This window comes from Lepisma saccharinum, chromosome 26 (genome assembly GCF_977018435.1).
Source record: "Lepisma saccharinum chromosome 26, izLepSacc3.1, whole genome shotgun sequence".
Taxonomy (NCBI): Eukaryota; Metazoa; Arthropoda; class Insecta; order Zygentoma; family Lepismatidae; genus Lepisma; species Lepisma saccharinum.
The window spans coordinates 51156732-51183897 of NC_139254.1; the positions used below are offsets into that span (position 1 = coordinate 51156732).

General features: G+C 39.0%; 2 protein-coding genes across 2 annotated transcripts in view; both read right to left on the bottom strand.

Annotated features, from left to right (window-relative positions):
* Nucleotides 1-9092: 9092 nt before the first annotated feature.
* Nucleotides 9093-9470, bottom strand: LOC145979664 (protein GVQW3-like). The gene has a single exon (XM_083112629.1). It carries the CDS (start codon nt 9468-9470, stop codon nt 9093-9095), a length of 378 nt encoding a protein of 125 aa, XP_082968755.1.
* A 6978-nt stretch (nt 9471-16448) lies between these two features.
* The window catches only part of LOC145979562 (uncharacterized), a 339077-nt gene continuing 328359 nt past the window's right edge, over nt 16449-27166 (bottom strand). The window contains exon 34 of the mRNA XM_083112535.1: nt 16449-18188. Coding sequence (XP_082968661.1) covers nt 17868-18188 — 321 coding nt within the window. The 3' untranslated portion in view covers nt 16449-17867. The remainder of the gene's footprint in view (nt 18189-27166) is intronic.

A 27166-nucleotide genomic window follows, 5' to 3' on the forward strand; every position in this document is an offset into this window, starting at 1 on the left:
TTTGTGTTATTTCTCTTTCCATTCAAGAAAAACCAATTGAAATATCTGCATGTTAAATGTGATTAAAATTGATTTTTTATTTTTCAGATCAATGTAAACAATGCAATACCTCAGAGTTTGTTGATAGACAATGCATATTATATATGTGTAGTTAATAGATGTATTTTTATCAATATTTCTAAATACAACTTACATTTTTCTCAGATATTGATTGAAGGACTGTATATTATTCCAATTTTCCTATACTTGATACTTTGTATTGAAGGAACACCATGCACAAGGTGTTGAGATTGCGAGTTGACCACTCCACACAGCTACTACTTTATATCGGATCGGTAGAATATCGGTTATCAGTATCGGTAAATTTCATATCGGTACTTTATCGGTATCGGTAAAAATTTCATATCGTCCCATCCCTAATTGATAGTTTACGTAGTTAATTATTGAAATTTCCAGATTACGAACTTAAAATATCTCTATATTAACATTTGTTACAATGTTGTACTTTTTTCTTCTTCACAAAACATTGCTGAAAAAAATATTAAAAAATGTCTGAAAATGAAAAGAAAATTTAACAAATTTTTGTTCATGGAAAAGAGGAAGTTTTGTAGATTTAAGAAATATGTGGTAAATAAAAACAAATTAAAAATGTTTTTTTTGTGATTTTTTGAAAAACAACCAAAAACCGCAGACCAGAGGTAACAATGGTGTATCATGAGGCCAGACCCGAATGTGTTAACCTGGCCAACAGTATGTCATTGCAGATAACAAACTTAAAACTATCGCCTTGGAGTCAGGCTGGGTTGATAATTTGTTCTCATTGTTTTAATTATTCAAAGAAGTCGAAAAGCTAAGTTGACATCCAAGCTATTTTATTATTATTGTTATTAGGACTCTGGATACAAAAAACTGATATTTTTACTAATTTCAACGAGCACCAATACTCGAATATTGTAACAATTTGAAAACTATTCATCAGTGCCTTCATGCTTCATAGCAGCCATAAGAGTAAGTTTATTGACTCGCATTTCCTGGAAAAGTATTTCAAGACAGGTGAGGTGTTTTTTTGGTTTGAATGAACGGCAGTACCCATGTTGAGGAAGGAACCTTCTTGCCACTGATGATAGTTTATTAAGGTGTCAGTGTCATATTACCTACACACTTCCATAGAAGTTTTGCTCTTTGCAATCCCTGCTTGTTTGTTATGGACTTCTAATATGAGGTTAATCATCCACATAAAAGGCTGTAACTTCTCAACCACTGCATCTTTTTGAACAATTTAAATTCTATATGTAAGAATGTCTAAAAAAAAGCAAAATTTTAAGTAACATCTGACAATTAAGGTTCAAGGGGGGAAAGTGGAGACAAAGGCCCAAATATCAAAATTTTCCTTAATTATGCAAAATTTCAAAACCCCGTAATTTGTTTTTTTTTTCTAAGTTGCAGCACATGCATTAGATATCCTCATAAGAGTGGTCTTTTGTGCCTCCAAATTTGGCCCATAGAAGCAAAATTGCGGACATTGTTCTGAAGCTTTTAATACAGCCACTTTATGTAATGTTAATATTCTTACTCAATAAGTATCAGTCTGATTTCAACGAAACTTTGCACGGTTGTAGGAATAATCCACTGCTACATACTGTCTTTTTTCATTCACTTCAGTCTATTTGAGGGGGCACAATCAATTTTTTTTAAAATCAACTTTCTTCTTCTTCTTCCTTTAACACTAATTATCGGGAGCCACAATGCTTAAATTTTACCTCCGCTAAAAGCCCTGTCTTTAAGAAAGAAAACAAAATCAATTTCATCTGTCTATGACAAGTAGTTCTAGAGTTACAATTTATTTTTGTACTTTGCGGCAAGTTTGAAAAGCTTGCACTTGAAAAGGCATCGACTGAAAACGGATTACTTGTGCACGAGAGTTCCAGTGTCTAAAGCTTAATGAATAGTCAACTCATTCATGTAACCCTCATTTTTACATCTAGGCAGCAGGATAGCATTTCAAAGGTTCTGTGTGTTGTATTTGTGATGAGTGATGATTAGATGAAGTTGATGAAGGGACACTCGCCTATATTTGAGCTGGAATTCGAACCCAGGAACTGTTGTGGTGAGACCAAAAGTTGGACATTTGAAATGCTCACCCATCAGACTGGCTCACATGCCAATTAAATTATTATTACTTAAAGGGTTTGAGAGTGTATTTGAGTAAGGATCGGTTGATTGATATTAATATAGTGACATTTGTTGTTTTGTCTGAGGTAGTATGTTTATCTTGACAGTATTGCAAATTCCTAATCATGAGAAATTCAACAATAATTGAAAAGGGAGAATCAACAAGGTTATGTTTTCATCGCTAGAAAAAAACATTTACATTTTTTATGACCTTTGTTTTGAGTTCCCACATAACTAGAATTGCTATACGTCCCGAATTTTTTGGGACAGTCCTGGAGAATGGTACCATTTGTCCCTGTGTCCCAAAAAGTTTCTTCGGGATGCACTAATGGTTGGGAATCAGGTGGGAAAGCAGAAACAATTAAGACAATACTTTCATGGACATTATTTCTATTTAAATGCGTAATTTTAAAATGCTAATTTTTCAAAAAGAAAAATGAACTGTTTATTGAACCATTCCCTTTTCAATAATACAAGAGTTATCAAAGTTACAACAATGTGCTGCAGAGTTGTTTGACTTCAGGATGTAGTACTGCATGGGACCACTTTCGCTCGTTCGTGTCTGCCAACCTTGAGCATGCTATGTAGTTTCAGCCCACAATTATGTGTTTCAGTTTCGTATATCACTTTGACTAAATAGACTAAACCACATTTTAATTGGAGATGACTATGTTCACTTAAGTTTCAATTTCACTGCATCTTTTACTTTATGATCCATATTTGAGGGCCACTCTCACAGACAGATTACGATTATATGTGTACTACTTAACTTCAAGTGTATACCATTTGTTTTGCCTGTTTGAGTGGAGATTTGCTTGAGCGAACAAATTCTTAAAATTCCGTATGCTATCTATCGTCCGTGCCAACTATTTGCCACTTGAGTTAAATGCTCTCCTTGCAACATTTTACTTCACTATGACACCACTCATTCCACTTGCCAACAACAATCAACAACAATGGTACTTTTATTTCCTTCTGTTTGCAGTTCTGAACTTTTATTAAAGTTATTTTCCATTGTACAAGAAGCTACCTACTGTAAGCAGTCAGTGCTCAGGTTCTATGCCTATCTGTTCAGTCTGCAGTTTTCAAATAAAGTTTTGAGCGAAATAACTGGAAATAAATACCATCTAAATGTGTGTGATTCTCAAGAGACCGTTTTATAAATTATGCTGTGTCCAGTTTCGAAAATTGATTTCCAAGGACAGAAATTTGCTTTAAAAATCAACAGCAAAGAGAAGGATAGCTTTTCAGGAAAATGAGATGACTTAGGTGAAGAAGTCCATCTACACCTACTTCTTGTAAGTGTTTCTTATACATGAATATACATATTATGTAAGATACAAAATAGTTTTCTCTGAAAATTAAGTCTTCAATTTTTGAGATTTTGTTGCAAAAAACGTGTTTTCTAAACAAAGACAAGGTGTCTTCATTTCTCTCTATATCTTTGAAAATCGTTTATGAAATGCCTCGGCCTATCTTTGGAATCCTACGGTAGTTTCAGTGTATAGTCTTGCAACGTTCGAAAAGACGCGAACAGCAACCTGTTCCAGGCGAACGGGGCGCCATTGGTTGTCGCTATTGCATTACCCATTATTGCTACTCACATCTGTCTTGAGTATGAGAACTCTTATACACTCAGGGCTTGCTGGGTGAAAATATGGGAAACTCGATTATGAAACATTGCGTAACTATTTATTTAAATAAAGGCTCGTTGAACATGTTTAGTCAAAACTTGCTTACCATTATCATAATTTACAAAGTCCAATTTACAGTAAAAAAAATCCTTTGCATAAATCTACACTCGTTTACCATGGCAGAATGAGAAATTTTGCATAAACCAAAATTAATAACAATTCTTAAACAATTTAATATTATTAAAATTTGCCCCTTATTAATTCTAAAGTTTCCCTACTTTGGCGCTACTAACTTTTAATCAAGTGCCAATGACATTGATACTAACATTTACTTATCCTGATTATAGTCATGGCCCTCGTTAAACACCTTATCTCTATCAGAGCTAGGAGTAGGGGGCTATATATAAACCAAAAGTACATTCAGTATATACATACTGGTATGAACATTCGTTCGGGTACCTTCCCACGGTATGCGGTGACAAAACCGGGGATCGAACCAGTTGGTATGACAGAGTACCTCCTCACAGCACGAAGCCGGGATCGAAACTGGTTTGTTTACCTACCGCTCAGTTATAGACTTGGGGGATGAGCCAACTAAGGCTCGGGGACCTTGTTCCTCAGCACGAGGCTGGGGTCGAACCAAGGTTCGGATACCTCTCCTCAGTCTTAACCGGGTTCAGACCAGGCTGTTAGGGCTGGAGGTGGATCTCTCAGCCTAAGCTGAGGAGCCAGCCCTCGATGTGCTCCAGTCAGTGTCCACAAACCAACTGATACTAGGGCCACACTCAGGCCTCTTTTATAGCATTGGGAGCCCTGATCGCAGCGTAAGCATGTGGCGATTCTAGGAACTACTTAGACCTACTATGGTTGCGCTGACCAGCTGCGCACAGTAATAACTACTACCGAGGTGCCTCTAGTGGCATACATATGAACTCTGTGCTTAAAGTATATTGAATACAGCCAAAGTTACCAACTTAGAGTATTAATTGACATACAGATCAGAAGTGCAATTACAAAATCAACTAATGAAAATACAACCTTAATAATTTATAAACTTACAAACCAGGATGACAGGCGGGGACGTTACAACCTATAATTATTATGGTGTGCATAGATACTACTTTGTCTTGTCGAGGCTCCTCCCCTCCCGAACAGGCTTCCAGTTAGCAGCATCCTGGGCTTTCACTTACGAGATATAGCATCCCTCCACATAAGTGAATATCCTTTGTCGCTATCCTGCTTTTTTTTCTTGGTATGGACTCCAAATTATGTTGCTTAGAATAAGGATATGGTAGCTCGTGAAAATATAAACACTAAATATTGGAGAAAACAAAAATTACTCGTGCTCATGCATTTGGTGCAAGAAATCTAGTTTCCCAAGTTTAGTGTCAGTTGGGACACCCAATTCTGTTGTTGAGGATAAATGTAAAGTTACCTGCAAATAGCAATAGTGATGGAACTTCAAGTACAAATGATGCCTCCCAATAATAATAAATAAAACGTAAGCCCTGTTCTCGGTGGACCATTGTACCACAAAGCTTATAGTGTATATTAAAGTTAAATAAAGTTTCGATATTAATAAATTCGCAAGATGTCTGTGTAACAGATGTTTTCAATACTTGAGTACCATGTGAACTGGATAATGCTTTCTAAAAAAATCCTTAAAAAACCTTTTTTAAAAACATCTAAAAATTATTTACTTAAGTGTTAGCGAGTATTTTGTTACTTGGAGCAACGTTTCGGGTTTCCTACAGCCCCCTTCTTCAGGCTTCTCTTGGCACTTTTTTTTTGTCTGAGGAAGACCCTGATACAGTTACTTGTTAAGTGTTTTTACATCTTAATAAACTGCCTTGGTCAGCAACTTAGTGTTTTTTTAATATGGAAACAAGGCTTAATTATATTACAATTGGAATTTTTTAGAAAGCATTATCCAGTTTACCACGAGTGAGTAATTCGCACCTGTGCTATTATGATTTTTTGGAGTACCATGTGTTATATTTAGAGTCAAATTAATCTACATTAAAGTAAAGATGTTGAGTTCCTTCAGAATACTGCTAATCTCAATGTGACAGTGGCTTATTTTATGGTTATTTATTAGTCAATTTATTGTTGTTTTTTTCCCCAACTTGCTGCACATCACAAGTTTGTGTTTTGTCAGGGAGATTTCACAGAGACAAGCAACATGTGTCTGGGGTCAGTTGAGGATTTCACCAATCAAATGCAGGTTTATGTGTCCCTCTCATGCTGTTACAATGCGAAACATTGCTGTTGATTGGTTAGTTCCCAAGTTGCGTGTTGTGTGCTGCTTGTCACTTCAATTTGAAATCTCCCAAAGAGGCATTGAAGTTGTCTGCTACTGCAAGGTTAGAATATTTGTGTAGATGCCATAGTAAACAAACCCATTGTTTGACTGAGGCAACCATTGTTTAATTCCATGGAAATAATGACTGTTTCAGATCTAGTTCGATGTTGGGATTATGTCTGGAACAGTTGTACAATTTTGTGTTTGGACGTGATTTTCTATAAGCTCACGTACTTCACGTGAATTAGTCGTAGTCGTGGGATAACTGCCAGGTATGTGCTGACTTGTGATAGTCAGGTAATCTGAATAATGGTAAATATCCAAAGCCTACATTTGGCCATTTATAATGGGGACTCCAAGTCAAAAGGAAGGCTACGCCCTTTTTTGCCTAATAATTTACTTATGGGATTAGTCGATAAAAGTATTGTCTATTTGAAAGTACAATTTCATTGTGTTTCGTTGCCTGAAGTCGGCCAGCTTCCGATAAAACATGATCCATGCATATTGAAAAGCGAGTGCTCAGTTTGTGACTGTTTGTTACGAAAGACTTACTATTGTTTGAAAACGTGCAGGTCTAACAGACCAGGTGTTTCAAATTACATATTCCATGCCTTGGTTGGAAGTGATTTACACAATATTCTTAGTTTTGTTCCCATGTAATTTTAGTTTTCAATAAGTTCGAGTTATTAATCATAATTTTGCCCTTTTATTGCCTAAAAAAACTTTAAGAAAATGTAATAACAAATATTAAAAAATAAGGTCTCTCAGACTGGATGTTTCTAATTATGAAGTAAAGACCTATGTTTCTGTTTAAGGGTTAATATAAAATAACATTCTCCTAATTTCATCTAATCACCATTCATCATCGTCGCCATGATGAGGCCAGAAAACAGAGAAATGCATTTTTTATCCTTTGGTTCAGAGGATTTTGCTGACTACAAATCTGCATCCCTACCCATTATTCTCGAAAACAAGAGCGTTTCGTGCTTTGTACTACTGGAATATTTACTAGACAATCGGGAGACGGTTTCATCTTGGTGCTGCGGTTGTAGTAAAGAGCCCAGTAGACCTTCAAGACTTTGATGCCGACTCTTGGTTTCGTCTTTTCGCGAAGTGGCACACCCTCAAATTTGTTGGGCCTCAGTTTCTAGACAAAGAACCATTTTATGATGCCTGTCCTCGGTCGAATATTAGGCAGGAAATCAGGGAAATGGGTCATTGATCCTTGTTGGCGAATTTTCACTGGTGACTTGACAAGAGGGAACATAGTTATGCATTACCAGAAATACAACTTTGTTGTGACGCAATTTTTCTTTCACAACAATTTTGTTTTTCTTTCTTCTATTCGAGTGCAATCGCGTTTGCACAAAATATGAGCAAATAACTGATTTGGAAGCTCGAGGCATGTATCGCAAACCCCTAATGGTGGCCATGATTTTTTCTGCCACTTTTGGCTAATCGCGAAGATGAATATTATAAGTGATGATATTGATGAAGTTGAAGGGACACTCACAAAGAATACCCATGCTAACCACTCTGCCACAGAGGTCTGTGGATGATCCACCTAACGTACACTCTATTGATGTAACAGTGCCAATTAGTAATTCAGACTACTGTCTGACATACATCACGTTGCATCATAAAAAAAAACCTGATAAACATTTAAAAATTATTTCGTCCAGAGATCATTCAATATTAAGAGTTTTGAAACGGGAGCTCAACATTTCCATTGACAAAATATAAAGGATTTAGATATTAAGGAACAAATAAACTTCCTTAATAATATATTAGTTTTGCGGGTTAAGTGGTATAGCAGCCATGGGCTGAACTTTGACCATGAATAAATAATCTCCGTTTCTAACCTTTCATACTGTGAGGACCGAAAACTCTGATTTTTTTTTTATTGCACATTGCCGTTCGTGCGATAAATTACACAAAGAAGTTATATATTTTAGTTTGATAAAGTTACATGAGTCATATTACATATTGTAGCATCACACAGCACGAGCGCAAGGAACCGAGTAGGTTTGTCGTCTGCATCGGAAAGCAGGAAGTGTCACATGAACCCTAGAACCAGTCAAGTTGTTCTGTAAGCCGGCGTATGAGAGATCATTTTGCACGTGCTGTACAGATCCAAGCTTTCCCTCCAGACAGGCAGAACCTGTACACCAAACCTCCCCAGCATCCAGCCAGCAAAGGCATTAAAAAAATGCTATAATGAGAGCTGTTTAGTGGAGCGTTGTAGGCGTACTGAGATAAATAGTTATCACAATGCCATATAGCTGAAACACATAATTATGCATTCAATATATAACCAGATTTTTGTAATAGCGTCACTCACCGTTGAACAGAGTTGTTATTTTTCGAAGCAGTCCCTTCTCTATCGATGCACTTCTGCCAATGGGCCACCAGCGAGTTAATGCCCATGTAAAAAAAAATCTTTGTTTGACCTGTCAACCAGGAATGTGTCGCGCTTCGAACTTCTTGATCAGATGCAAAGTATTTCCCGGAAAGAGCCTCCTTGAAATGTCCAAAGAGAGAACAATCGCTGGGTGCTAAGTCCGGTGAATAAAGGGTGTGTGCTATAACTTCCATACATAAGTCCTCAACGGTTTGAACAGTCACAGCAGCAGTATGTGGACGGCCATTGTCGTGTTGCAAGCAAATTCCTTTCTAGACAAATCCAGGACGTTTTTGTCTTATTGCTGGCTTCAAACGATCCCGCAGTAAAGCACAATATGATTCACTGTCGTACCTTTGGTAAGGCAATCTTCACACACTGTTCCTGTCCCAAAAAACAGTCAACATAACTTTTTCAGCAGACGGCTGCGATCTCGCTTTCTTGGGCCTAGGAGAAGATGGATGGCGATACTCTCTTACTTTCAGGGTGAAAGAAATGGATCCAAGACTCATCCCCAGTAACTATCCAACCAATGAAGTCGTCCCCCTCAGCTCTATATCATTCCAGAAGGTGTTGACAGGCATCAAAACGTGTTGTTTTTCAAATCTTGATGTGGGACCAATCTTGCGGAGACTCTTCTGAATCCCAGCCTGTCGTGAATGATCTTGTATACTGATCCAACAATAATCTCCATTGCTCTTTCTATCTCGGCTACAGTGATGCGGCGATCTTCACGAATAACTGCTTCAACGGAGTTCCACACACCTTCAGTCGTAACCGTGACCGATCGGCTAACACGTGGTTTGTCTTCCACACTTGTCACACCCCTTTTGAACTTATTCACCCACTCGTACACTTGGCATTTAGCCAAACACTTATCACCATAAATTATAGTCATTCGTTGATAAATTTCAGCCAGGTTTACACCTTCAAAATGCAGAAAACGTATCACTGATCTCATCTCTGCTTTCGTACACTCTGTGATGGATGCCAATCTATGGGGCTTTCGCAGTTAACACAGGGATTTTGCATCATGCACTACGGGGCTTCCGCGGTTAATACAATGGTACTTCCTAGAATAAGTGTATGAAGTTTCGTGATTGTGGACCTATTACAGGAGATTTTATTGGAAAATTCTGAGTATGTATTGAATGCCCCTTGTATAATTAGTAATGTTTTACTTTTTATTTACATCACACACGCATTTTTTTACACCCATTTTAAATCAGGGAACGACGGACATATTGATGGTCAATAATGCTATGCCACTGGTAAAAACAAAGCTACCTACCTTTCTTTATTGTTTTTAGCTCTGATACCATTTCTCTCTGTTAGGGCTATATGGCGTACGCTTTTAGAAGGAACATGAGTTCAGCCAATACGCAGCCAGTGCTGACGCGCTGTTGCCAAACCAACTGCTAGCGGAAAGGAAACGCAGAGATTTCGCGTGTCCAATATTCAGCTTGTTATATATATAGTGCATGCACGTGATATTTGAGTACAATGAAATATATAGTAAAGAATTCTACACAGGATTACATCATATCACTGCAGCATATAAGAGAAACTCGTACCTGAAAGAAGTTCGAAGGTCTTTATTATAGAGGAACTGCAAGACCATCATCATCATCGCTCGTTTCTGTTTTCTGGCATGTTTCCCAGAAGATTTGAATAGGAGTTCACTGATTTCTGTGGTAGATACGTTACCCTGTTTTATAATATGCCACACAGTATGCACACAGACACCACACGCTTTAGCCGTAAGTTCTCGACTATGAGAAAACACTGTTTCAGCACACACTTCTTCCGACGCCAATTCCTTGCAGTAAGAATACACTATAAAAATAACATTTCTGTCTTGTGAACGTAACATTTTACCCTTGGTGCCTGTTCTACTTGTTATAGGTTTCGAGAGCGACATTATTAATTTGATTTGATTTACTTTATTTAATTTAACTTTTCTGTCACTTTTGGCTAATTGCGAAGATGGGGATGAGTGATGATATGATGAAATTGATGGATGGCAATTCACAAAATCCATGTCTAGGCCAGGATTTCAACCCGGGATTCCTGGCGTCGTAGCGCGATATGCTAAACACTCCACCATGGGGGCCGGCGCAAAATTATTAAGTAACACTTGCGGAACACACACTATTGCATAACTATCGAACATAGGGCTGGACTCACAGTGCGCTACGACGCCAGAGGTCCCGGGTTCGAATCCCGGCCCGGGCATAGGTGTTTGTAAGTGTCCCTTCATCAATTTCATATCATCATCCATCCTCATCTTTGCGATTACCCGAAGGTAGCAGAAAAGCGAAGTAAAATAAACCAACATTTAATCAATCAATAAGGGCCATATTGAATCGTCTCACAACTGTTCCTCATAGCGTATGAGTACAATTATCTTACACCGCCCTTGTTACGAAAACGCTGAACTGAAAGTGACTCGCACTCGCAATGTTCGTAAACGCCCACGACAATGAAGGGCCATTGTTCATATTCAGCCAAATTTGACACCCATAGCTTTACCAAGACACAACTCAGCGGGGTTAACAAGGTGGCAAATAAAAAAAAAACAGACAGAACACTGAAGGAAAACGAAGGGTCATTGTGAGTGTGTAGAGATGCGCTGTTTCCCTTGTTTCTTTGAGAAACAATATCTCCGGCTGTAGGCGATGGAAATTCATGGGACTTGGACAGTCAGGTTCATAATGTTGTGCCCCATGCAATGATGAACCTTAAAGTGGCGAGTTTTATAAAGAACTTCTTGCGTGTAAAACAATTTACAGAACACGGCGCTTAACTTGCTCGCCTCAGTTTCCTAACTTACTAACTCAATTTCATCATCCAACGTTGCACTCCTGCTATTGGCTGGTCGCCAAGGACACGCTCTCCGTAACTCCGCCTGATATCACTTCTAAAACCATGCGTCGTATAGGCCAATATCAGATTGAACTGAATCTTTCATTGATTCCCACCAATGCCGATGGTTGAACATTGTAACAAAAGTTGTGTTCAGAATATTCTAAATATTCCATTGCAATTATACCACATCAACCTACCAGAGTTTTGCTTTATAATATTTGATGGATTACTTAAGGGATAATCGGAATATTAAAACAGCTATCATTTAACTGAAATACACTTTTGCCACGCAATGTTCATGCAAAATTAAATAAAATTATGCATAATTTCAAGGTCTAATCAGACTTGACGAAAGTGTTGTGTGGCATTTTTGCAGAACCTGCCAGATACCCAGACTGGCCACTGGTATTTTCTGATACTGATATCACTTGTGCGATCTCAGCCCTACCCTACAGAGTGTCTGAGAATGTCCCATACCCCTACTTGCTTGCATCCAGCTGGGATCATGTTGAAAATTGGCCGGTATTTGGTTGCTTTGGAATGATTTAGTTTTTGTGACTGGTATCCCTGCTCTGAAGGTCATATGGAAAGCTCGCTCTAATTCCTATGTCAGTTGTTTCGCCATGGCTGACGTAAGCAGACACAGTTACAGTGATGAGAAATGCCTAGTGACATGTGTATGGGTGCATGAACAACAACACACAGAGCAAACGTAACTGTATTTAATGTAAAGTTACAAAATATGTTTTATGTAAATAAATAGATACAATCAGTGGCGGATTAAGCTTCCTCGCCTCCCCTAGGCACAAACTTAATGTGCGCCCTTCTCAAAAGAAAAGTAGTAACTTATTTGCACTGACCCAGTATGTAAGTTCCGTCTGAATATGTGATTGAAAATGGTTCCCCAAGGTCCCAACAGATTTCTGCCTTGTTAAGAGTGCCAAATCGCAGTTTTTGTGTTCTTCAGAATTTTCGTGTGATGCTAGAATTTTTTGAAATATTTTTCCAGTCTGAAATGCCGTGAGTTGCGATGTTTGTCTTGCCCTTGAACAACCTGCATGATGCACAATAAACGGCACCAGTGCTGCACGAATATACCAAATAATTCTGCAAAATTGATTCTCCATTTACGAGTTTACGAAAAAAAACACTATTATTTAAAAATCTTGTCTTACCTGCTATGAGTCTTTGCGATTTAGAAAAATCGTTTTCAGCATTCTGATTAATTCCACGTCTTAGAAGAATGTCAATTGTAGACTCATTCAGACACCACTCGGCAGGATCGTCACTAACGAAATTTGCACTCTCACTGTCACAATCAGGAACTCCTACGAACTGAGGGGACACTACCTCAGGGGCGCTTTCTTCCTCCACTAAACCAACAATATTTTCAACATTTTGCGTTTCACAGAGTTCACTCGATGTAGCTGCTTCCACTTCAATTTTTGGACTGCTTTCGGAAATTACTTGTTCCTTTCGCCTAAAAAACGTGTCCACTGTACCAAGTTTTTTCTGTAAGGTTGCTTCTCTTTCACGCTTTTCGTTTGCAAGTTTACGATAAGCCAACACCAAATCGCAAGCTCACTAGCAACAAACTGAATGCACCAGCCAGAGAATCCAGTAAGACAAAAACTAGTTGCGGTCCACGCGAAAGCTGCACTCACTTATCAGCAGTGTTTATGTGTTTATTTTTTTTAAGACTGGCATTGTTACAGATGCGAGTTTCAAACAATCAGTCTTCTTTCCTACCTGGCCATTAACAAACGCTTAGTGGAAGATCGAGTGGTATGTATTTACAAAGTCAAACCAACCATTGTCATTGTAAGCGATAAAAGCCACAGCACGGGTTAAAAACAAATTGATTGGCGCCCGAAGGAGGCAGAGCAACGAAACATTTCTTGATAACACATAAATCCGATACATCAAGGTTTCTTTCGTATGAAGCGAAAGTGTTGCAAACCGTTGATTTGAAACATTGGTTTCATAGGTCTAAATTGTCACTGTGTACGTAAGACAATTTTTATTATTCTTGATATTCTGGAAAAAAGATTTGCCACCCCCAAGAGTTGCCGCCCCTAGGTACGTGCCTAGTGGGCCTAGTTGGTAATCCGCCACTGGATACAATAAATATAGATCTAGGAGTAATATATACTATGTAATCTATGGACATTTCTTGGACACTCTGTATATAAAAATGTTCCTTTAGTTGACCTGATCTTAACTACATACATTTTTACAACTCTCACATGCTATCATTAATTTTAAATAAATTCTAAATTTCTCAATAATTGTAACCCTTCTAAATATCTATCTTTCATCTTGGAAGAATTTATATAACATTAATACAACTTTTGCTTTGTGTGTTGATGTTACACAGAATAAAGAAGTTAGTAGATACTCATTTTATTCCTAGGCTTTGTAAAATCTCTCTTCTTCTTTATTGTAAAGTGGAATTACATAAATGAACATTCTCCATTCTACCTTGCATTTGCACATGAAATAACTATAATTTAATTTTATGTGAACCAATTTCAATCCCAGACATTCATAGTCATGTTAAATTAATAAACTGTTTAAATTGACTATGGTACAATTGAAATGATCTGAAACTATTATCACTTCCATGGAACAAAGCAATACCCACTGTTCAACAAAAGAACTAACAAAACAAACAATAGGATTATTGATTTATTTTTGCCATGGCATCATCCAGAATATTTAACTATGTGCAATTTCAAGGTGCGGTGGTTGACCTGAAGATGATGTAATATTGTTATCCGGAAGTACTTTATTTTCGAGTTAATCGTTTCAGTGGATTATTGAGATAGGTGATGCCACGGGATCTAGACAGTGAAAACTAATAATAAAGTGTCATCACTTTAAAGTTACTGGTAATAGTAGCCTATCCCCTTTACACCTAAGATTACCCTAGGAGGCACTTTATCAAGCTTTCGAACATCTAGCTCCTTGAAAGTCAGTTTTAACTCCATTTAAAGTTAAATTTAGCTCTTTTATGTGCATCACACGTTAGAAAAGTCAAAATTTCCATTTGATTAAACGTAAGTTTAATTTGCCTCTCCATATGGAATATATGGGATCCTGTACATATTTATTGATCATGTTTTTCACTGATAATATCTCGCTTTATAATCAACTTAAAAAGCTGCTTCCACTTCCAACATGGGGGGAAATTCATGCTCTCTTTCGCCCATTTTTTTTTATTCACTAGCAGTTCACATTTCGACGTTATTGAAATAAATGTCCACCTGATGCGAAACTGTCCCTCATAGCCTTAACACTTAAACAGAAACATCGGACTGTGAGACCTTTAGTGTTTTGTAGTTCTACAGCGTGGCAACACTGATTGAGCTGTCTCTCCCACCTCCACAGTACCTTATTATCAACCACTTGCCTACACTGCACATGTTACTGCTCAGTTTGTGACTGTTTGTTACGAGAGACTTATTGTTGTTTGAAAACGTGCAGATCTAACAGACCGGGTGTTTCGCATTACGTATTCAATGCCAAGGTTGAAAGTGATATACATAATACACTTTCTTAGTTTTGTTCTCATGCAATTTTAGTTTTCAATCAATTTGAGTCATTAATCATGATTTTGCCCTTTTATTGTCTCAAAAAACTTATAATAACAAATATTAAAAAATAAGGTCTCTCAGACCGGATGTTTCTAATTATCAAGTAAAGACCTATGTTTCTGTTTAAGAGTTAAGAAGGTAAGGAAGAGATTGTTTTCTTCGACACAAAAGGGAGAGAGGCTGAATCATTTACTCTTACATTAATTGTCAACATTAATATTGGATTGCTGGAGGTAGGGGGTCCATACTTTGTAAGATTTATAACAAACTATTTGTAAGTGTTTAGTGTAAAATGTTAATAGAATATTTATTATAACCATCGTTGCTAGCTTCCACTAATGTTTGGACAATGCACATTAAAAACTTGGAATTATTCTTCAATTTTATCTGACTCATTGAGTAACCACTCTAAATTATCTTCTAGCCAACATTACACAACACAGCTCTTGTTGTTTACATTGATTGATTTGTTTTATTTTATTTCACTTTTCTGCCACTTTTGGCTAAGCACGAAGATGAAAGGTGATAAGATAAAATTGGTGAAAGGACAAAAGACTCCAGGTGCCAGGGGCACCTTAGTCTGCAACTATTCAGTCCAGGGTGTAGTACGTGGAAGTAAGGTTGACATTTGGGTGTCTACTCCTTACACCCCAGCTCTTGTTGTATCTTGAGATGTGTACATTATGTTGCAGAAAATACACATTAGTTATTCAATGTTTCATTGAAAGATAAGCTATTTAACACTCCACATATATATCTAGAGATAAATCGTGGTCTATTAACCTAAAAAAAATGACTGGGACATACACCGATGAGCCATTACATTATGACAACCTACCTAATGAGATAATCACATTATGTCCGCAGACCCATCTGCAGCAGTGTTTGATGAACTGTGTGCTGTGAATCATTATCCTCGTCCCAACTGTTGTACCTGCGAGCAATTTCTTGCACTCTAGCCCTGCAGTTGCTCCAAACAATGCGCGACAGCCTCCGCTGGCCTGTGGTATCAATGAGCTGCTTTTGACACATGGCTGGATGACGTGTCGTTGTTTGCGCATCGTTGCACCACTTTCAATACTTGCTCACAACAGCGGCACGAAAGGAGCCAACAAGCCGTGGTACCAAGATATGCTGGTACCAAGGTGCCATGCCATCACAATTTGACCTCTATCAAACTGGGAGAGATCAGCCACTTTTACCATTATGACGCTGAAGACACTACTAACAGCAAACTTGTAGACCTGCCCAATATATGCCATGCTGCTAGCGTGTCACGTGTTGCTCTTCGCACTCCAGGCTCGCTAAATGTTACTAGTAGTTTCGGAATGGTTATAATGTAATGGCTCATCATTATATGTGTCTCAGGACCATGTGGATATACTGTACACAACTGTGGAAGTCTTTATCCTTCCTGTGCTCATTTATACACATATAAAGGTAACACATACTTAAATTACAACACAATACAAGCATTGTATGTTTATATAAAAGTTATATTTTTACAAAATCTGTTTATTTTAAAGCACAGACTTTTCAAATGAGCAAATTCACATAAAAAAATTGTAGGAAGAGAACTATTTGTCACAGGGATGAAGTTAGTTTAATTTAGGGCAGGGAAAGCCTTTGCAGGAAATAGCATTTATCATTCCACTTCTGAACAAGCACAGTCAAGGAGCTTTCAGACGAAAGTAACAAGCCACAAACAACAGGCGACACTTTTCACTTGGAAACAATTCTTCAGAATTAAATGGAACTTTTCGCACTGGAGTAAGATGACAAACTCAGCATGTGCAGTAAATTATTTTCTTTACAGACGTTTACATTGAAGTGCAAAGCTTACATATGAAGTGCAGAGCTTACATAAACCCATTGCTAGAAAAACACTCTTTGAGAAAATATTACTTTTGTCAGTTTTGTTTAAAAAAACAAAATAATAAAATTCTCAAAATTTAAAATAGAATAGAATAGAACAGTCTTTTTATTTTCTAATTGTTCACCCCCTACAACCAAGCAATGTTTACTTGTGGAATGCAAGTAATAGCATACATGCATAATGAAATTTCATTTTTTTAAATGAATATCAAACAATTTTCAACATTACTGTAAAATTATAGGGAAAGGAAAGTACTACTTTGGAATTTTCATATTTACTTTCATTTATTGTGGAGGCTATGGGCTCGCTAAGAGAAAAAAAAATTGTGTAAAATTTACATTTTCTTCTCCTAACTGTACTTGATGTGAAGGGAATTTCAAAATATTACTCCCCACAAGAGCTTGATTCTTTCCCAAAAGAACAAAATAAAGTTCAAACCTCTATGGTAAATAATTGTATGATCTTTTTGCACATTACAAAAGCACATTTTTGAAAACCAAGAAGTTCACAAACTGATTTTTTTTTACAGCTAGTCACATCTACTAGGACAATGTTTCCAAATACAGTTTCAGGCCTGCAAGAAAATTCACTTATAGATTTTTTTTTTTAAAAAAAAAGAGGAAACTTATTTAACAAAACCAAGATACATACATAGATTATTATCATTTATGGCACAGCATATTTCCATATAAGGCACAAAAGGTAGTAACTGGCAGTGTTAAAGTCTTTCGTAATAACCCCTTTTGAACCTCACAAGAAAAAAAAATCTTTCAGACGAACACATTTGTAGGTAAACGGGCAGTTTCAATGTATACACATAAATGTTAACGTTTCATACAGAGAATTAAATTTATACTGTACAAAAATAAGCATTATAAGGCAGTGACTTAGAGCATGGAGTAAAATAAATAGCTCGCACTGGAGTGAAGAACCACACATAGTAAAAACTGAAGAATTGAACGTTAGCGTGACTGAACACTTTCTTTGTCTTTGATTGTCACTCTAAGTGAAAGAAAAATTATTTGCCTCTACCATAATAATATTCACCAATGTCTGGCAGTTCCAATGTTCCATCACTGTCAGTCTTTCTACGCCTCAGACAGACCGAACAACGACTAATTCGAGTCCTTAGCTCTCCCGCTTTTAATGTTTGTTGTTTTGGTCTTCTGAACATGTGTGTTTCCTCTATGGTCGCCAGCCAGTAGGAATATGCTGACGTGTGGTAGTTGCAGTCCCCAATGCCTCGGCATTCAATGAAGGGAGTTGCTCTGAAATCTTCTAGGCACGAGCCGGGAGAGACGAGCGATTGGCCACTTCCCTCTGCGGCTGCATCTACATGCTGAAATGAAAAAAAAAAATGGTCAGTACCGTATTGGCCCAAAAATAAGCCACATTTTTATTCAAATTTTAACTATGAAATGTTAAGTTGTAGCTTATATTTGCAGCCATTGACTTTTACGACATAATGTCCTATGCTGTTTAAAAATGGTGCTTATTTCTCATTTTTAAATAATGCAACAATACAGCTAATGATACTGGCAGCATTCTAATGACAAGAATGTAATGTTTGATTTTGGTGGAAAATGCAGGTAATATGTTTTGCTAACAATACACAGCATGTAATGAGTAGACATTATTCAATTCCGTCAGTTATCTGTAATGTGCAGATGTGACTAGCAAGGAAAGAAATGTGTTGAAGGGAAATAATATATTGGGTTGGTGCGAATGAAATGTCCGGCCCAGGTGCGTCATTGTCAAAAGCCAAAAAAATCAAAACTACAATGCCTGGTTAATCAAAATAGTCGCCGTCTGCAGCCACACACTTTTGCCATCGCTCAGCCAACAATTGGATTCCAAGGCGGAAGAAGTCTGGAGTCTGCGACGCAAATAACTCCTCAATGGCATGTTGCACCACCCGATCATCAGCGTAGGTCTTCCCTATCAGGAAGTGATCGAGATGCCGGAAGAGATGGTAGTCAGTGGAAGAGAGAGGTCGGGAGAATATGCTGGATGAGGAAGGGTTTCATATTGCAACTCATGGAGAGCCTGCACTGTAATTTGCGTGACATGTGGGCGAGCATTGTCGTGCAACACGAGGACACCATGTCTGTGGACCATTCCTGGATGCTTGCGGAGAAGTTTGCGGTACATTTCATGGAGTTCAGCACTGTAAGGATCTGCATTGATGGTTTCACCTCGCCTGAGAAAGACATGATGGATCCCACCCACCATAGACCACCATACCAGCAACAACACCTTCCGTGGGTGGAGAGGTGGTTTCGGAAACCACCCTGGAAGTTGATCACGATCCAACCATTGTCCTGATCATTTACGATTGTCATAGCAGATCCATTTTTCAATCCGATGCAGGAAACCATCCTGGTTATTACTCACACTCAGAGAACTGCACACATCCAGACGGCGAGTCTTGTTGGCCGGTGTCAAATCATGTGGTACCCATGAGTCCAACTTTTTCACTTTACCGATCGCATGGAGCCGCCGAACGACAGTGGTATGGTGTATGCCTAACTCGTCTGCAATGGCACAAACACTTTTCCGAGGGTTCGCTTCCACGGCATTCCTGAGGAGCTCATCCGAACATGATGTTGGTCGATGGCCACGGGGCTCATTTTGCAATGCTGTGTCACCGGAACGAAATTTGACAAACCAGCGGCGAATGGTGCATTCATTTGCCATTCCTGGCCCAAATGCACTGTTAATGTTTTTGGCGGCTTGCTGAGCAGAATGTCCCAGTTTGAATTCGTAGAGCCAAATCACTTGCAATTGTGTGTTCTCCATGGTGCACTTTCAGACGACCCTGTTCAGCAACACACTGCCTCCTGACTGTCTGGGTGCTCCAGCCTGTTTGTTGGATGTATACAGAGTTTATGACGTTAGACCCGTGACCTCAGTTAATCCATGTGTTGTGTTGTCGAGGTGAGTTTCCCACCAGACGTCAAAGCGGACATTTCATTCGCACCAACCCAATAGGTACATATTGCTTTACAAATACTAAATATATAGAATAAAATTGCTACCAGTAATTTTCCTTACCTACTTCTCTGATTATTGTATTTTTTCTTTTCCCCACTTGAACTTTAAGGGTGTAGCTTACATCCAGATATTGTCTCTTTATCTTTTCTTTTTCAAATTTTTAGGGCATGTCTTATTTATGGGGCAGTATGGTACTTTCTACAGGGTGGGACAGAAAAACCTGGTGATTTTCAAAATGATATAACACAGTAAATGAAAAGATTTCATCTCTATTCATGTGCTAGCTATACAGCCATATGTATGCTATTATTATTGAAAGAAGATTGATTGATTTATTGATTTAGTGTTTTAAGTCCACTTTATGCACAGTAAAGCTAATTGAGTCTGGACCTACAGTTTAAAGTGAGATCCGAACCACTATGTGCCTCCAACAGGTATCGAATCTTGAAAGATGGAAAATTATGATTTACAACAACATTAAGTGTGGTCCACACACTGCTGGAGAAACCTGCCGATTGTTTTGTTATTGCATGGTGGAGTCATGGAAGGGGAGATGGTGCAGGTTCCACCCATCACTAGCGGCCATTTCTCTAAGCTCACAACGTGCTTTTATTGTTGAAACACCATTTGCAAGATGTTATTTTCCACACTTAATATTGGTGTAAATCACATTTTCTTTTTCAATAATAATGGGATACATATGGCTAGCACATGAAAAAGATGAACTTTTTTATTTACTGTGTTATATCATTATAAAAATTATCAGGTTTTTGTGCCTCCCCCTGTATATAGGGATGGAATGATACCAAGTTAAAAAGTATAAAGTGGGCTGTTCAGCACACCATCAGAACAGTCTAATATAAAATGGCAAATACCTAAATAAAAATCTGATTTTTTCATTCACCTCCTACATTAATGTATGTTTCAAGTCTTTTTAGAAATATTTGATTAACAACATTTTCCACAATCTTACAGATATACTACTTCTTTATTTCTATTTGAGGCAACCACTATGATGAAGATGATAGATGAACTGATGGAATATATGATGGGACAAACACAATGAAACACCCATACCTTGACTGGGGTGTAACCTGTAACCACAAACTTGTCCCATTTACTCTACGAATGTAGCAATGAGTTTATGCATTTGAAGGTCAGTGATATAGAGAGAGTATTCAAGAATGAATGGGAGATTGAGAAAGAGAGAGTGGGTGAGACTGAGAAGGAGGCAAGTGTTAGAGTGAAAGTGTGAGTGAGAGTGGTAGAGTGAGTGAGAGTGTGAGAGTGAAATTATGGGCATGAGAGTGAGAGAGAGGAAGAGAAAGAGTGTGTGTGTGTGTGAACGAGTTTGAGTGTGAAAGGGAATGAGATTGTGTAGGAGTGAGTAAGTGAAAGAGTGAGTGGGACAGAAAGAGAGTGTGAAATAGTGAGTGGTTATGTGTTGGAGAGTGAGAGCAAATGCATGAGATTGAGTGAAGGATTGAGAAAGAGTGTGTGTGACAGTGAGAGTGAGAATGTGAGGCTGAGTTTATGAGATATATTGAGAAAGAGTGAGAAACCTAGACTGTGGTGAGAGTAAGAGAGTGAGAAAGTGAGCAAGTGAGAGACTGAGTTAGTGATGGAGAAAGTGAGAATGATTTGGAGAGTGAGTGTGTAAGAGATGATATGTGATGACAAGAGTGGGTGAGAGAATGAGAAAGAGTGAGAGTGTGATAGTTTTAGTGTTACAATGAGTGAGATAGTAAGAGAGTGAGAGTATGAGTGATGGAAAGACTAAGATAATGACTGAGGAGAGTGTTAGAGAGTGGGAATTTGGAAGTGTAAGGGGGTGTCTGTGTGTGTGTGTGTGTGTGTGTGAGTGAGAACTAGAATGTGAGAGAGTGAAAGTGTTAATGTGTGTGTGAGAGTGAGTGAACGAATGTCAATAAGAATGTGAGAGAGTGATAGAATGAGAGAGAGAGATAGAGAGATTTTGGGGAAAGAGTCCGAGAATGATAGTGTAAAGGGAGAATTAGTGAGGGGGAAGACAGGTGAGAGCTTGGGTATGATTGGAGTGAATGAAACAGTGACAGGGGAATGCGAGAGTGTGAAAGTGAGTGTGGTAAAGAGTGAGCAAGGAAGATATTGTGTGTCAGAGTGTAAGAGTGAATAAGAGAGTGATTGAGGGAATATTTAGAGAGAGTGTGAGTGAGTGTGAGCTACAGAAAGTTTGAATGAGAGTGGTGAAAGAAAGTGTAGTTGGAGATAGTGAGTTTGTGAGAGTAAATGTGTGAGTGAGAGGTGGAGAGAGTGAGGGTGAGTGTGAGAAAGAGTGTGCAAGAGTGAATGAGTGAGAGATTGAGAGTGAGTGGAAGCTGAAGAAAGTGTGAATGGGAGTGGTGAGAGAAAGTGAAGTTGGAGACAGAGAGTTTGTGAGAGTAAATGTATGAATGAGAGGTGGAGAAAGTGAGGGTGAGTGTGAGAAAGAGTGTGCAAGAGTGAATGAATGAGAGTTTGAGAGTGAGTGGAAGCTGAAGAAAGTCTGAATGAGAGTGGTGAGAGAAAGTGAAGTTGGAGACAGAGAGTGAGAGTGTGAGAGAGTAAGCATGTGTGTCAGTAAGAGAGTGAGTGAGAAAGAGTGAGTGAGAGAATGTGTAAGACTTCATGAGTGTTAAAGCGAAAGTGTGAGAGTGAGTGAATATTATTTTGTGTGTGTGTGTTTTATGTGCAGGAGAGTGAGTGATTGTGTGATAAAGAGTGAGAATATGAGTGAGTGAGTATTAGAGTAAGTGAGATTATGTGGTCAACTAAATGAGGGAAAGATTGTGTGAGAGAGTGAGTGGTTGTGTAAGAGGGTTAGTGAGAATGTGAGTGATAGAGAGAGTGGGTGTGACAGTGAATGAGAGAGTGTGTGTGAGAGTGAATTAGAGTGTGTGTGTGAGAGTGAATTAGAGTGTGTGTGTGATAGTGAGAGTGGGTGTGAGAGAGAGACAGTAATTGAGTTTGAGAAAAAGTGGTAAATGTGAAAGTGTGTCAACATGTGAGATTTACTGAGTGTGAGAGAGTGAGAGTCTGAGTAAAAGAGGGTCAGTGAGAATGTGTGAGTGAGAGAGAATGATAGTGATTGAAAGAGTGATTTTGGAACATTGAGTTGGAAGTGTCTGGGTGATATTGTGTGAGAAAGGGAGTGAGAGTTTATGAGAGGAAGTGGGAGTGTAAGAATTAATATGAGTGCGAGTGTAAGAATTGAGGGAGTGGGTGTAAGAATTAATGTAAGAGAGTGAGAGGGGAAGATCATGAGAGAGTGTGTCTGACAGTAACAGAGAATAAGGGAGTAGGGATGTGATTGAGAGTGAGTTGGGAGAGATTGTGAGACTGAGTTTGCAAATGAGTGAGTATGGGTAAATGTGAGACATTCAAGTGTGTGAGAGAGAGATATTGAGAATGTGAGCATGGTAGAATGTGAGAGTGAATGAGAATCAGTGAGACAAATCAAGAGTGTGGTAGTGAATGTGCAACTGAAATTGTTTGAGTGAGTGGCAGTGAAAATATGAGAGCAGGAGTGAGTAAGGGTAAAGGAAAGAAAGAAGGCCTCCATGATGGCATAGTGGTAACATTCTCGCCTCGAAATTAAGGGGTTCCAGTTTTGATTCCCGGTGGAGACATATTGCACAGTGGTCCAGATCTCATTTTAAACCTTAGGTCCAGTTCTGATTAGCCTATCTGAGCATAAAGAGGGCTTAAAAACAGCATGAGAGAGAGAGAGAGAGAGAGAGAGAGAGAGAGAGAGAGAGAGAGAGAGAGAGAGAGAGAGAGAGAGAGAGAGAGAGAGTGTGTGAAAGTGTCAGTGTGCGTTATACTATGAAAATGAGTGTGAAAATGAGTGTGTGAGTGAGAGCAAGAGTGTGTGTGAAAGTGTACAACTGAGTGCAAGTAAGAGAGTGGGCTATAGAAAGTGTGACTTATGGAGTGAGAGAGAGAGAGCAAGAGTGTGTGAGTGTGAGAGAGAGAAATTGAGTTAAAGTGTGTGGGGTAGAGTGACTGAAAGTGGAATGAGTATGAGTGAGTGAGTGAGAGTGCACGAGTGAGTGTGGGAGAGATAAGACTGATTGAGGGGAATGAATTTGTGAGATAGAGAGTGAGTGGATGTGAGATATTGAGAAGGTGTGTGTGACAGTGACAGTGAGAGTGAGTGTGAGACTAAGTGTGAGAGAGAGAGAGATTGAGAAAGAGATTGTAAGAGAATAAGATATTCAGAAAGAGAATGAGTGTGTAAGACTGTGATAGTGAGTGTTATAGGGTGTGAAAGAGTGAGAGTATCATGCGAGTGATATTGAGTGTGTGTGGGTCAGAGAGAGTAGTGACAGTGAAAGAGTAATTAAGAGAGGGTGAGTGTGAAACTATGAGTGGGTGAGAGAACGTGAGAATGATTCAGAGTGTGAGTGAGAGGGCGAGTCAGAGATTGAGAGATGGTTGTGATAGAATGTGTGTGGATGGATAAGGGAAAGAAAGTGAGAGAGGGTGTGTAAGAATTTAAGAGAGAGTGAGAGTGAATGAGGGTGGGTGACATAGTGAAGTGTGAGAAAGAGTGCGAGAGGAATGTGAGAGTATTAATGAGGGAGAGCATGGGAGAATGTAAGAGAATGAGTGAGGAAGAGTGTTAGAGATTGGAAGTATATGAGTTTAACCTTTTGGGTCACAAGCATCTCGGTCAAGATACCCAAATGTAACCCTCGCGGTCCCAAGCGTCTCGATCGAGATGCTATCTCAAGGTCATAGTTTTTATAACTTTTCTATTTTTGGCTAGAATTTCGATTTTTTAAAAAATATTGTTCCTAACACATGTATTTAACAGAAATGTTTCTTGCACTTTTTTTCTTCATGAAAATGGCGGGGAAAGGGGACTTCTCTTTTGCGTCTCTTTTCAAGGGAAAATTTTTGCCAACAAAGGAAGACCGGCTTTGTTGTTCTAAAGCAATGCTTTTCACTCCCGCCTGGTAACTGCATTCGAATCAGTATCCGATGTCAAAATGAAAGTTTTCCATGCAGGTGCAAGCAGGGGGTGGGGGTGGGGGAGGGGGAAGACTGGTTGTTGAATCTGCGTTGTGAGAATGGAATTTCGAGGTGCGCTGAAGGAAACCTTTGTTTTTGAGCACAAGTGTTCCACAAGTTGCAACACAGGTTACCCTGCATTGTCTAAAAATAGAATTTCAAGCAGCTGCAAGAATTGGCGCTCATTTTTCACTGCGTTCTAGCATTTCGTCCGTGAAATTTGTGCGTAGGTAAAAGGTAAAGGTAAAGTACTCCCCTGTGCATAGCACCACGCCATGAAGGCGTATAGGGGGTGTGGGGGTAACGCCCCAGACTTTCTTGATCCGGTCGTGAGTGGGGGTGATGTGATCAGCATCACGCCCCTGACCGCCTTTACCCCCAAGCGTTTACCCCAGGTACCCATGTCATTCGATGCTGGGTGGGTGCCGGGGCCGCTTCCAACGTTAGAAAAGTTCCCGGATTTGAACGCGTTACCGACTGAGCCACCGCAGCCACGTGCGCGGTGCGTGTCATTTTGTGCCCAAGTGCGAGGATATTTTTTGAGTGAAGTGACAGACTTCCAAGGACTTTTTTGTCATCTACATTTTTTTCTTGTGGTGTGAAAAGTTAGCTAGTGTCGTTTGTGCCTGCTGTGTCCCCAAAAGGCTTATAGTCGAACATGGCTGCCCCCAGTGATCTCCGTTCTGATGAAATCCGAGATGAGCTGGAGGATATGGATACAGACTCCGAGTGGAATGAAGAAGAGCTTGACATTCCCTCTGATATATCATCAGAATCTGATTCTGATGATATGTCACAAAAACGTTCCCCTTCCCCTCCTCCTGCTCCATCCAACTGGCAACCCCCTTCCCGAACTGGTAGAACTGCTCCCAACCCCCAACCTTTCCTAGGACAGACTGGACTGAAGGTTCAACACATTGATGATGCATCCTCTTCCTTGGACTTTTTTTCCTTGGCTTTCTCCGAAGAAATGTTCCAGCATCTGGTGACTGAGACTTAAAGGTACTACCACCAACATATCACAAAGCACCCAACGACATGCCAGAGATAATTTCTATGTGCATTTTAAACTTTTCATATATTTTTTCGGGGGTGGGGGGGGGAGAAACCCATTTTTTTTAAAAAAAAGTATTTTCAGGGGATTTCCCCTTCCATATATACGCCGAATGTGCATAAATTATATATCGTCTGAATCTGTGATTCATTCTGCGTACAACGGTATACCTTTCATATCTCTAGGGCATTTAGTTTCTGAGCTATAGTCATTTCAATGTAACTCTGCATTTCGCTCAATTCCAAAGCTTGAGACAGTGGCATAGAAGCCTTTTGTTTCAGGGGTACAACTCACGTTACATTGGTCATATGACAATGATGCAAATATTTTTTTTTTGTTTCTTACATGCCAGCGATAATTTCTAGGTGCATTTTGAACTTTTCATATCCTTTTTTTCGGGGGCCGAGGGGGGGGGGAGAACCCCCCTTTTTTTAAAAAAGTATTTTTCAGGTTATTTCCCCCTTTCCCCTCCATATGTATGCCGGATATGCATAAATTATATATCGTCTGAATCTGTGATTCATTGTGCGTACAACGGTATATCGTTCATATCTTCAGGGCAAATAGTTTCTGAGCTAAAGTCATTTCAAGGTACCGCTGCATTTTGAAGCTTGAATCAGTGGGCCGACCATTCCTTTTGGAGGTACAACTCACGTTACATTGGTCATATGATAATAATGCAAATATTTTTGTGTTCCTTACATGTCAGCGATCATGTACTTTTTTCTTGGGGGGAGGGGGACCCCATTTTTTGGAATTTTGAGAGTAGCACCCTCCCTCCTGCCACATATACGCCAAATTTGCATAAATTTCATAGTCTGAATTTCTGATTCATTTCGCGTACAACGGTATATCACTCATCTCTCTAGTGCAATTAGCCTCCGATCTACACTCATTTAATTGAAACTCTGCATTTTGCTCAAAATCGGCTTGGGACCAAGGAGGTTACATGTGAAAATGGCCTTGGGACTCAAATGGTTAAGGGTGTATGTCTGGGTGTGTGTGTGTGTGATTGAATGAATATGAGAGGCATTGATAAAGTGATGGTGAGTGTGGGTGAAAGAGGGTTAGAAATTGTGAGTGTGAGTGAATTTGACAGATCAAGAGGTGATTTTGGGGATAGAGATTGCATGTAAAATTGGGTGAGAGAGTGAGTGTGTGAAAATATTAGTGAGTGAGGAAAGGGAGAGCAGAGTGAAGGAGTGACAAGGAGAATGTGATATAGTGTCAGTGGG

Excerpts from the sequence above, each read along its gene's own strand:
- LOC145979664 (XM_083112629.1), bottom strand. The coding sequence starts at position 9,470 with ATGAGATCAGTGATACGTTTTCTGCATTTTGAAGGTGTAAACCTGGCT.